Here is a 12,767-nt window from a genome sequence, read left to right as displayed (position 1 = left end):
TAAGGCAGCAGGGTAACAAATTATTTTAAGCTGACTCAAATTGTGTTTTTTATTTTTTACAGTGTAGGGTGATGCATAAAGGAGCAATGAATTACTGCTACACAATAATCCTCATGTCAAAGAACTTTTTTAAAATAATACGAAAATCAAAGTTTTGAGGGGAAGTTTTACAATAATATTTATGAATGTGCTTGTGTACATTTCTGTATTTAATATTGTTTTTATTTATTTCCATATATATATTATTGCGTGACCGATGAAACTTATTTTTGTAATGAGTTTTTTAAATAATTTGTATTATTGTAATGAATATTATATTTGGAAAAATTATGGGGCTGAACATAAAAGATATAAATATATTAAGATTTTTTGAAATGTTTCAGATTGATCCGAATTGGGTCTCAGTGTCAGTTTATTCCGGAGTGTTTTTATTATGTCTAAAAAGGCTTGTTTTTCCTTATCTGGCTGTTGGTATGCAGAACATTCTGTCGTCCAATAGGAGAAGTCGGCAGAATTTCCGGTGTCACCATCATCATCATCTTCATCATCTTCAGCCATTTTGTTAGAGGTGTTGACATTCAACCGCTGAGTTCGGTGAGTTAGTTGATATGGGCTACGGTATAATCCTAATATCAACTGGAACTTAGTTTATTTACGGTATTCGGTATAATCAATTGTTAAGCGGCTTTTCTTACGCGATTCCTTACAAAACATCCTATATTAAACGTTAGAACTGTTATTTTCCTCATATTTGCGTAGAAATTTCGGACGAGCTAACGAGTGGCTAAATACGTTAGCTCCGGCAAAATGGCGGCGAACACGGCACAGCAAACCCCGACCCAAAACTGGTAAGGTTTCTTCAGTTTATAAATCCTTCTCATCATAACGCATATCTTTTGCCACATTATTTTGACTATTGAACAACTGTTTTCTGTAAGTGGACGCCTTTACCAAACATGTATGATGTACAGACGGGTGTAAATGTCCATCGGGTTTTATCGTTCGCAAGCACATCCGCTTTACTTTGCAGATAGGCAGCTATTCTATCGTTTTTAGATTAAAGATGTCGTTGTTAACATTAAAATGACGTTCAAATGGCGTTTGAAAAGTTATTGCACGTCGGAATTTGACTTGCGAAAGCCTTTTCTTACGTTTGGCCGGATTATTAAAGGCCTCATTACAGCCTAACTAGTGTAGATTGTAATGTTTTTTTTAGTCCGTCAGTTATCTAGGCACGGTATGTCTAATAACTATGTGCATGACTCAATATAAAACTAATCTGCAGATTTTTTAAGTGTGCAGATGTTACAACGTTGTATACTGGTTCCTGGTGTAGTCAGTTTTATTTGAATGTGACCTGTTTTTTGAATGGATCACCAGGTTGTGTAACGTTAGATGCCTGAAAATGTACAGGAAGTTTCTAGATATAGTGCAGCCTAACCTAAAGTCAAGTTTACCTTGTTATCCACAGGCCCTATGGTAGTAATTCAAGTGGAGAAGGCCAAGTCCATGAGAACCCAGAATGGGAAAAAGCCAGACAGGCTTTAGCCTCCATCAGTAAAAGTCAGAACTCTACCAAGACATCACCAACCAATCGCACTAACCAACAGGTTAGTGTTTTTTATGAATAAAGGTGGTTTGCCTTGTCTGTGCTCATTTTGTGTAGGTAAATGGTTAATTATGTGCTGTTTTCTGTTAGGCCGGACCTTATCAGGCAACAGACTCTTCTGCAATGCAGCAACAACAGCAGCAGCAATACTATCAACAGTGGTATCAACAGAACCAACAACAGTATCCTGGTTACCCATATCCCTATAACTACTACTACCCCATGCCTCCGGTAAATAAATACTGCATACACAATTAGTCAAAAGTTTTTGAACAGTAAGATTTTTAATGCTTTTTTTTAAGAAACCTCTTCTGCTCACCAAGCTTGCATTTATTTACAGCAAAAGCAGTAATATTGTGATGTTTTAACTATTTAAAATAACTGTTTTCTAATTAAATATATATTTAAAAATATAATTTATTCCTGTGATCAAAGCTAAATTTTCAGCATCATTACTCCAGTCTTCAGTGTCTCATGATCCTTAAGAAATCATTCCAATATGCTGATTTGCTGTTCAAGACACATTATTATTATTATTATTATTATTATTATTGTTATCAGTATTTAAAACGGTTTGAAACTTTTTTTTTTTTAGATTCTTTGAATAGAACGATCCAAAGATTAGCATTTATCTGATTTAATAAGCTTTTGTAACATTATACACTAACTTATAGTCCGTAACTTATAGTAGATTATAAAAATGAATACTTTTATTCAGCAAGGATGCTTTAAATTGACCAAAAGTAATGATGAAGACATTGATAATGTTACAAAAGATTTCTATTTCAGATAAATGCTGTTCCTCTGAACTTTCTATTCGACAAAGCAGCCTGAAAAATTATACTCAGCTGTTTTCAAAATCATCATAATAATAATAATAATGTTTTTTTTGAGCAGCAAATTAGAATATTAGAATGATTTCTGAAGGATCGTGTGACTGGAGTAATGATGCTAAAAATTCAGCTTTGAAATCACAGGAATAAATTACATTTAAAATTATATTTAAGTAGAAAAGTTATTTTAAATAATAAAAACATTTCAAAATGTGACTTTTTGCTGTACTTTGGATCAAATGCTTGAGGAGCAGAAGAAACTTAAAAAAAAAAAAAAAAAATGTTTGTTTGCCCCAAGAACTCGCAATTATAAGTATATTTCATGAAATATACAGTATTGTTGCTTTGATACTAAAATAAAATGCAAGCATAATGGTCTTTTTGCAGTATCATAGTACTCAGAATATGTGATCTGTATGTGTCAAAATACACCTTGCTTTGTAAATTAATTCTAGTAGATCTGCTGCTGTGTTATTAATAATTACCACATAATATTGAAAGAAATCAAAAAATAACCTCAAATGATAACATTAGAGCCTTTAATAAGACCTCTGCAGTTGAATATGAACAAAAACTGTGGAGTTAATTTTAATTGCATGGATTTGTTGTGTTTGGAAATACTTCTGCTAGTGTGTGATAATCAGTCATTTAGTATATATCTCTGTAACCAAGAAAGTAGTAAGTTTATGCTACTTAGTTTTTTGTTTTTAAATCTGTTCAGTTGAAAGCTAATGCCATTACAGGTATCCTATTTAGCACAGTTTCAGTATTGATTTCTTTTTTTCCCCCGATCCAGTATGGAGGACCATATCCTCCAGGACAGTATGGTGTTCCAGGGGGCTACCAGACACCAACTACCCCCACTGGACAGGTATAGACCACTAAATATCATTTTGAGTTTGTGCTGGCCATGTATATCAGGTGTCAAGTTTGAAGTATTTTACTGATTATCCCTCCCTTTCTTTTTCAGGCCCCTGCCATGCCTATGATGGAAGATCAGTCCTCCAACTATTCGTCCCAGCCCCCTCCTCCTGCAACCCCTCAACCACCCCCTCAGAGTCCTACATCCACTGACCAGCCCCCGCCCCCTCCTCCACCCCCTATACCTCCCCCACCCAATGCCCAGTACCCCCCTCCACCATCCCAGACCCCCTACAGCCCTAATGGTACCCTGCCATACAGCCCCACTGATTCAAACCCTATGATGCAGGGCTACAATTCAGGGCAGATTCGGCCAGGGTACCAGGGTTACCAAACTCCATCATATCAGTCTCCTCAGCAGCAGGCTCCAGGACAGGGTCCATACGGAGGCCCAGGCAGGGTTGATGCTAAGAAACCTAATAATAACAATATGAACAAAGGTGGCCAGCAGCTGTGGCAACGCATGAAACGTACGTGTCTTTGTTCTTACGCGGTTACAACATGTGCTTTAATTATATCCTCCTATGTGTGTTTAATGTTCTCTTTCTTTTCTAACAGAGGCTCCTGGAGCTGGTGCTGTCAAATTTAATATACAAAAACGCCCATACGTCATGGCCAATCAGAACTTCCCTTTAGGTGATCAGGTCCCTGGATTGGCTTCCCCCAATGCAAATCCACCACCTGGGACTGTTGCTACAACCTCTACCACTTCCACAGGAAGCGCTCAAACTCGGTAAACATACAGGGAAATATTTAAAGTTGTGATGAACCATTAGATCTATGCTAATTTAAATGCAAGGTATCATCCATATGTGACCCTGGACCACAAAACTAGTCCTAAGTAGCACAGGTATATTTGTAGCAATAGCCATGGGTCAAAATGATCAATTTTTCTTTTATGCCAAAAATATTAGGATATCAAGTAAAGATCATTATGACTGGTTTTGTGGCCCAAGGTCACATATTAGCTAAGTGAAATTTAAGTGTAATAGTAAAACAATGAAATCTGTTTATTTACCTGTAGGCCTCAGGACTGGCCACAGGCCATGAAAGAGTATGTACAGCGCTGCTTCACAGCCTGCGAATCTGAAGAGGATAAGGACCGAACAGAAAAAGTCTTGAAAGACCTTCTGCAGTCCAGACTACAGGATGGCTCTGCTTACACCATCGACTGGACCAGAGAACCACTGCCAGAGTGAGTTGCACCTCTGTTCTGTAACTTTCTATCCTAGGTTTAGTTTAGCGTTACGTCAGTCTTCTTACAATAATGCCTGGCACTAAAGAACTGCTTGTTTTATCAGTTTGAAGCCGAAGCAGTCTCGCTGGGAGGCGGTTCCTCAGCGTTCTCAGGAGAATGCTATTGGGAGAGGTGGAGCCACCCGTGGCAGAGGCGGGGCCAGGTTGGGTAACTACAGAAATGTCTTTTCTCAAAGAAGCCCCTCTTCCAGCTCCTCCCGCTCATCCCGCTCCTCGTCACGATCCCCGTCGCCTCACGGTCGACACAGGGACAGAAGTAGACATCATCGCAGGTAATGCAAAATAATCTACAATCACATTAAGTCATTAGTATAAATATGAAAGGAAGTGGAGATGAGCAGGATTTGACAAGTGATTGTCTGTCGTCTTTAGTGACTCTGGGTCTCAGTCAGACAGCAGCATGTCAAGTGATCCTCGACTTCCACTGTCCCGGCGTCAACAAAAGGCCGGCCGAGGCCGTGGGGGAGAAAGGGATCGAGGTAGAGGAGCTGCGGGAGAGAGAGGCAGAGGAAGAGGCAAAGCAAACAGAGGGCGAAGGTGAGATATCATTATTTGTACTAGGGATGCAACAATACAGTTAGTCCACGGTTCAATACGTACCTCGGTTTTTAGCCACGGTTTACGGTTCGGTTCTGATATCTTACCACTTCGGTGTTTTTTTTTTTGCAACAAATTAACAAAATACTCTCTTAAACCTCTGTACATTGAAAAAAGCATGGTTTAGCATATGTTTGCTTATTTTTTCTTTTGAGAGAGGTTTTATTTTTTCGATTTTTACGCAAAATAGAATGGGTTTCATTCATACTGGACGCCAGAGGGCGCCCTAGTGCAAAAAAAAAACACACATGCGTCAAATTAGCAGCACTGATTACGTTCCGTTCCAGCTTCTCTAATGTGGATAAAGGCATCGATATTGTTGTGAGTCTGTGTCTGGAAAAGAGATATAACGTTAAACGTTTTGAATGATGAAATGTAAGGACAATAAACACTCGTCTACAATAATATATGGTTTATCTGTGTTCTTCAAGGCATCTCGTGTATTTTCATAAGCCATTGCTAATCGACATACATTGAATATGAGTATAGAATTTATCGTCTGCCTCATTCTGTGATGAGAATCCACATCAGATCATACAAGGAAGTTATTTCAAACACTCAACTGATGTTGTGAATTAAAAACAAGTTATAATGTTTTTTATAACTTTTGTTTTTATAACTCTTGTTGGACAACAGGTTTAGAAAGGCTTATTTCATGTCATTAGAATGGAAGATGCTCTGCGTGTGTTGCTTTTTCAAATATAAGTGGTGAAGCGTTTCCTCATTTCAGCATGTGAAATCGCAGGCACACACAGCAAATTCCGAGAGAAATAAAACAAGGAAGTTATTTAAATGCAAAACCAAAAAACCGCAATTCACAAGCGCGTATTGAACCGTGGAGGTCGTACCGAACGGTTCAATATTATATTGCGACATCCCTAATTTGTACAACAAAATTAAACGGCATTACCAAACTTTAGGGCTTGTTTTAATCACATTTTGGTTAGTATGAAAATGTAGCCACATTCTAGTGGCCTCATTAATAGGGATGTAACAATATAAAAATCTCATGATACAAAAATATTGCAATATGATATCGGTTGTGATACTTCAAAAAAGACAAATGAAAAATCAAATGTAAGATTTTGTACTTTTAAGTTAAATCATTCTATCTAATGTACTTCAAGAGTTCAAAATAAGAGCTCCAACACGTTCTCAACTAAGAAAACTAAAGTCAGAAAAAAGTTAGTGAATTCACTTGTACCTGAATTTTAAAGGAGACTCGTTTTATGTTATATACTGTCTCAGTCTAATTTACGTTCACACTAGTGTTTTAGGAAGCCAAACAAATTAGAACAATAACACTGATCACCATATTGTAAAACAATTGCACTGCAAATAAAAATGAATATTTCATAAGTATATTATTTTTGCTTTACACTACAGTAGGGAAATTTGAAATGCGCAGTGAAAACGGACTTGATGAAGGGTTTAAGCCATATTGCATTTACGGTTTTAGTTCATTAGACAGATACTGTCAAAGCACAATGGCCCAAAACACATCTTTAAAGATCTTTAATGTTAGAATAAGAAGTTTAAATATTTTAAAACCTGCACTTTTTGCCTGGAAGACCTATTGTCATGTAACCACGATAATATTGAGACAGTTTTGTTATCGCGATAACACTATATTGATAATATTGTTACCTCCCTACTCATTAACCTTCTTTTCTGACTTCCATCAGGAATATGGAAGACCTCGCCTGCGGTGTTGGTAAAAAGCGGAAAGGAGGCAATGCAGGGCTTGACTTTCACGACCCAAATCGCGAAGCGAAGAAGCAGAGCCGTGCAGCACGCTTCCACACTAAACTGCGCACTGAGCCCCTGGTGCTAAATATCAATGTTTTCGACCTCCCCAATGGCACCCAAGAGGGACTGAGTTGGGATGAATGCCCCATAGTTGGCACCTGCCAAGACATCACCAAAAACTACCTGCGCCTAACCTGTGCCCCTGACCCTGCAACCGTCAGACCCGTATCTGTGAGTGTTTCTCAGTGTTGCTTATCTGGTCAACGCTGGAGGATTTCTATTGAATGTTCTGTTGTGTTTTAGGTTTTGCGAAAGTCCCTGATTGCAGTTAAATCTCATTGGAAAACCAATCAGGATTACTTGTACGCATGTGAACAAATGAAGTCAATACGACAGGATCTCACTGTGAGTAACAATTACTAGTACCACTTAACCTGCCTCACACTATCTTCTAGTGTCTTATTTTGAATTCTTGTCATTCAAGGTTCAAGGTGTGCGTACGGACTTCACCGTGGAGGTGTATGAGACACATGCTCGCATCGCTCTGGAAAAGGTATGTGCGTGCAAAGTAGCTCTAATTGAAAGGCTTGCTTTCATTTGTACTAAACTCACATCTTAACTGTTATCAGGGCGACCACGAGGAGTTCAACCAGTGCCAGACCCAGCTGAAGGCACTGTATAAAGACTGCCCATCGGACAACGTGGGAGAATTCACTGCCTACAGAATTATCTACTACATCTTTACTAAAAATTCTGGAGGTATGAATGGCCTTTTGTTGAATAAACAGTTTTTATTCGTACCTATATTTCAGTCAATTTTATACTTTCTCAATCTCGCATCAAGTCTTTAATACCCATGCAAAATTTTTCTTAGACCTGACAACTGAGCTTGTGTACCTGACCCCTGAGCTCCGTGCTGATCCGTGTGTAGCTCATGCTCTTGAGCTCCGTACTGCCTGGGCGCTTGGAAACTTCCACCGGTTCTTCAAACTCTATCAGAATGCTCCACGTATGGCTGCTTACCTTATCGATAAGTTTGTGGAGCGTGAAAGAAATATAGCGTTGAGGGCCATCCTTAAAACGTGAGTGCAGATGCCATTGCTTACAAAAATTATGCTTTTGACAGCTTTTGAAGTCTAACGTTTTCTTTTTTCCGTTCTCTGTTGCAGGTTCAGGCCCTCTGTGCCGGTGGAGTATGTGCAGTCCAGCTTGGCCTTCCCAGATTTAGACTCATGTTTAGCATTTCTAACAGGGCTTGGGGTTACATTTACCCCGTCTGACCCAAGCAAAATAGATTGTAAAATTAGCTCAGCCAATCTTACAGCCTCATAGTATGGGGAGTGGGTGGGGACAACCAGAGAATTTTCATTTATATATCTTAAAAAGACAGACTGTAGATAAGGGACCAGATATCTGCATAATAGACACACTCACTCTAGTGCTGATCATATTTATGAAAGATATCTCAGATTTTATAACTCTTGTAGAGTGATGGACTTTCTGACAGATGGATAGATGACACAGCACACACAGGGATTTAGGTGCCATATTCAAGACCCACTAGAGCCTATTCACACACCCCTTTTCGTGAAATATCAGGCAACTGATTTAACTTGTGCACACTCCCTTACAGCAATAGAAAAAGAGGCAAAGATCTGATGGGGTCGGGTCAGCAGATCATGTCAGGTCCCACATCACAGAGCTCAAAAAGCATTTAAGCTAACAGTGTTGTGTTCTCATGTTTCTTTCCTCTCAAGCAAACAGCCGCAAAGCTCAAGACCAGAAAACGTCACGGTTAATCCAGAATATAATCTGAGCCAGTTTCCACCAACAACGTACCAGCTCATCAAGCCGCCTCCTGCAAAGTTTTGGTCATCTATAATGGACTTTAAAGCCAAGTGAGCTTCAATGCAATCCTTCAAGCAAGAAGAGGATGGTTTGTATTCCCTATCTTTCTCTTTGCCTGAGATGTCTTCAGTGAGTAACTGGTGGAGGTGCTCTGTTAGATCTCCCGCCTCCCGTCATCTCTAAGATCCAAATGCTGATAGCGTGTAATATTTGGACTGAGCTATGTCAACACAACCACCCTAAGAAATGCAGATTAGGCCTTGTTCCACAACATAAGTTCCCACACAGTCTCCTGCGCATCATCAACACAAGAAGCTGGCCTTCGTTAGTCATAGATACCCTCCTAATTGTTCCTCAACACCCAGGATACACAGCTCAGTGACTCAATCTGTCTGAATAGGGCCAGCCCTTTTAAAAGTCATCCACGTCCACTTAGGCCATTCATTCGCTAGATTTCACCACCGGCTTCTGAAGATCAAAGTCCCCTACAAACCATAGAAGGTCCCTACGCCTAACACGCAAGAAAAAGCAAGCTCAGTTTTCCTTCACAGCAAGTTGCCAGCTGTCATCGCTCCAGATGGTGATATCCACTAGTCACCTCACTCCTGCAAGGGTGTCCACTCGCCCACTGGGGTTTGGAAAAGCATGGGTTTGTATGGCTCCTTAAGCTTTGGCCACGTCTACTGGTAATGGCTGGTAAGAAGGACTTGATGTTTCGAGAAGCATGGTGGATCTTCATTCAGCTTGGGATGATTGGCTTGGTATCTGTTAACCCTTCTGGCAGGTTGGGAATTTGTCCTTTCTCATTTTAAAACGGGCCTAATACCGAGCCTTGCTGCACCCCTTATCTGAAAGATTGACACAGAAATATCCATACTAAAAAAGTTTAAAAGATCTGCTTATTTTAGATGGATATTACTGTAATACAGTAGCAAATCTCAGAGATATGGTATCATGGTCTTAATCTAGTCAATTTACACACAAATGCATTGTAGTAGTTAAAGTATTGCAACGTTCATCTAACGCTCATTGATTTCTTGACGGACTTTGAAATTGGAGTTGCCACTTATCAGTTCCATTGTAAGTGAGCAAGGAGCATTTGCTATTGACGTAATCAGGTTTATTGAATGTTATTAAGATCTAGCACGGGTCTGAAATATGTGTGCTTTTGCAAGATGTGCTCAGGGCCACTACGAGCAGAAAGCAACACCTCATTGGTGAAATATGTACATATGTTCTCATGTAAATAATGTGTAAAGTGAGATTTATTTCTTTTTCCTTATAGTTGCTTTGATTTCATAGCTTATTTTGGTTTGTTTGTACAATGGTAAGTGTCGTTTTGAACTATACAGTAATTTTGCTGGCAGTTTTAGAAGTTTAAATATATTTTGGGTGGTGACCATGTGCACATTCATGCTGTTTAGTGCAAATAATTGACTTCATGTTAAAATTCTTACATTTTTTGTTCCCATAGACATCAATTACATGTTAGAAACTAAAACATCAAATCTACACTCGTGAAGAAGTCAGGGATTCATGAATTGATAAAAATGCCAAATCTTTCACTTTCTTACGCATTTTTTGTCATATTTACTTACTTTTTCTTAAGTCATCTTAAATTTACTCCCTTCCGTTTTGTTTAGCATTGTCCGTGTTTCCCTATTCAGCTTTTCTTGCTCTCATACCTGTAAAAATTCACTTAAGAGACAAAAGTATTCAACAGTAAGAGAAAGATTTGGTTTGAATGCTGTTTTGTTTTTTTCTTTTTTTTTTTTTTTCTTTCCCCCAAGATACTGCTTATTTGCAGTTTAACTGATGTGAAGTTGGGAAATGGTTATAAACAATCAATTACAGTATTTTTAGCTCATTTTGTTTACCTTAGAGCTTTATCTTGTATTTGGTTGTACATTGTAAATGAATTCTTTGCTGGTTGCCACACTGACTTTGCTCTCCTCTCCTCCTCAACCTTCAACCCCTCCCACCTCCTTGTTCTCCTCTCTCTCCTCCTGCACTCCTTCATTACCAGATTCTCTCTCTCTTCTTGCAGTCATGCACATTCGGAGCAAAGCAAGAGATGAAAAGATGAGGGCAAAACTAATCCAGAGGCACACTGGAAAATGGGCATTGAGAAATCCAGACATCAGCCAAATGAGATTCTTCATTGTGTCTGTTGTTTGTCTGATGCATTTGTCATTTTGAGGAGAGCCTGGTGATTTCAGTTTGCAATGTTTTTCTTCATGCCGATCTCTGAAGCTTTTTGAAAACGTGACAAAAACACCATGTCAGTCTGAAAATTATGTATGGGATTTATTTTAGGATTTGCTCCATTTATTAGAATTGCTGCTGTATGTTCAGGTCTGTCTTTTGTCTTAACATTGCTTTTTTTTTTTACTTTAATTTGATAGGGGTTTTGTTTTGACTGCTTTTTTTTTTTTTTTTTTTTTTTTCCTTTTTGCTGCAATTACTGTTGTTTACTGCTGTTTTGTTTTTGACTGAGGTTTCTTATTTTTAACTTTGGGGTTTAATATAAGCTGTAGAATTGCATACTAGACATACCTGGACATACAGATGATTAAACATTTTCTACTCATGTAAGCTCTAAGCAGAAGGTTAGAGAAAATCTTGCAGTAATGTCTCTCAGGTCTCTAATGATTGTTGATTGGCTGCCCATAATGCATATTATTTAACGATTGTCCGAAGCAATGTTAATCGTCTCAATTTATACCACTGTTTTCTTTTGTTTTCTTTTATGAAATGTATTTTTAGCCCTGTGTAATGTTTTCACAGCAGTATTACTAACAGTCTCATCCCTCTCTTCACGTGTTGCCTGTCCTCTTGCATATCTAATTTCTTTAACTTCTTTCCTCTGCATCAGCTCTGGTTTTCTTTCTGATCATATTTTGTTGTTTAGATTTGCCGCTCTACGTGTTCTTACATCGTTTCAACTTTAGCCATTTACTTTTTTGCTTTTTGTCTTCTTTAATTCTGCATGTTCCTCTTCTGTCTCCCTCTTCTTTCCTCTGAGTTGTGTAATGCAATGTTGTGATTGGTTTATATGTAGTCAGTGCTTGGCAGTAAGTATTATTTTTCGATTGGACTGTACTTGCAACTGTTTCTTCTCTTACAGCTCAACCTCACAAAGCCCTAATGTCTCTCTGCCCTATCTAGAGCTCCGTGTGTTAATATACAGTGGAGTTCACAAAGAAAATACTGCCGTTTGTAGATGCTGATCTGTACATAATGTACTTACTTTCTTATCTTGAAAGAAAAATAAAGAATTAAATCTCATGTTGCTTTCGCTTAAATACTTGTAGAAACTTTTAAGTCTGCAAAATATGACAGGAGTGTGTAGCATTGTACACTTTAATACATCATCTTAATACAGGACATAAGTTATTTTTAAGTTATTCTTTTAACCTAGTAATCTAGGGAATTTCATTTAAAGTGATATATGATCAAGTGATTTATGCTGTATAGAAATATAGTATTTAATATTATAAACAGTGGTGTTTTGAAATGAGGGGGTAAAGTTCACGTCCCAGACACATTTTCTTGAAACTTACTTCTCACAAAACCTACGAAATTGCACAACAATTAACCATGCTTTTAATATAGTAAAAGTGTGGTAAGCATGTTTTTGGCGCATTGATTACCGTTTGCATAACCATAGTTTTACTACAAATACCATGGTTAAACTATGGTTAATGTAGCAAGACCATGGTTAAATTGTGGTTACCATGGTTTAACTATAGTAACCATGTTTTTTTGGTTTTTGTTTTTTATAGTAAAACCATGGTTAATTTTCGTAAGGCTGTTTTTATATTAACAATGTGATCAATTTTCTATTTATTAAAGCCAAGTATGAGTCTTATCAAGTTATTGAGTAATAAGGCAGTAACAATTTACGGTAACAACGCATTTTATTTGTTAGCATGTGTTCAGCTATTTTTTTT

General features: G+C 38.1%; 1 protein-coding gene across 1 annotated transcript; it reads left to right on the top strand.

The window, feature by feature from the left end:
• The first annotated feature begins 533 nt into the window (after nucleotides 1-533).
• On the top strand, nucleotides 534-12,102 carry leng8 (leukocyte receptor cluster (LRC) member 8). The gene is made up of 16 exons (XM_051131095.1): nucleotides 534-594; nucleotides 760-848; nucleotides 1,472-1,610; nucleotides 1,700-1,840; nucleotides 3,239-3,313; nucleotides 3,413-3,833; nucleotides 3,922-4,096; nucleotides 4,388-4,558; nucleotides 4,665-4,892; nucleotides 4,993-5,157; nucleotides 6,903-7,197; nucleotides 7,270-7,371; nucleotides 7,451-7,519; nucleotides 7,596-7,725; nucleotides 7,841-8,048; nucleotides 8,136-12,102. Exons 2-16 carry the CDS (start codon nucleotides 808-810, stop codon nucleotides 8,296-8,298), a joined length of 2,523 nt encoding a protein of 840 aa, XP_050987052.1. The 5' UTR covers nucleotides 534-594; nucleotides 760-807; the 3' UTR covers nucleotides 8,299-12,102.
• Nucleotides 12,103-12,767: the final 665 nt, after the last annotated feature.

Source organism: Labeo rohita, chromosome 16, assembly GCF_022985175.1.
Source record: "Labeo rohita strain BAU-BD-2019 chromosome 16, IGBB_LRoh.1.0, whole genome shotgun sequence".
NCBI classification, from domain to species: Eukaryota; Metazoa; Chordata; class Actinopteri; order Cypriniformes; family Cyprinidae; genus Labeo; species Labeo rohita.
The sequence above is the reverse complement of the archived record's forward strand: the minus strand, read 5'-3'. Positions and strand labels throughout refer to the sequence as shown.

Coding starts and splice junctions, on each gene's coding strand:
- leng8 (XM_051131095.1), top strand. CDS start 808: ATGGCGGCGAACACGGCACAGCAAACCCCGACCCAAAACTG. Junction 1,611..1,699: donor CCAATCGCACTAACCAACAG/GTTAGTGTTTTT, acceptor GTTTTCTGTTAG/GCCGGACCTTATCAGGCAAC. Junction 1,841..3,238: donor ACTACTACCCCATGCCTCCG/GTAAATAAATAC, acceptor CCCCCGATCCAG/TATGGAGGACCATATCCTCC.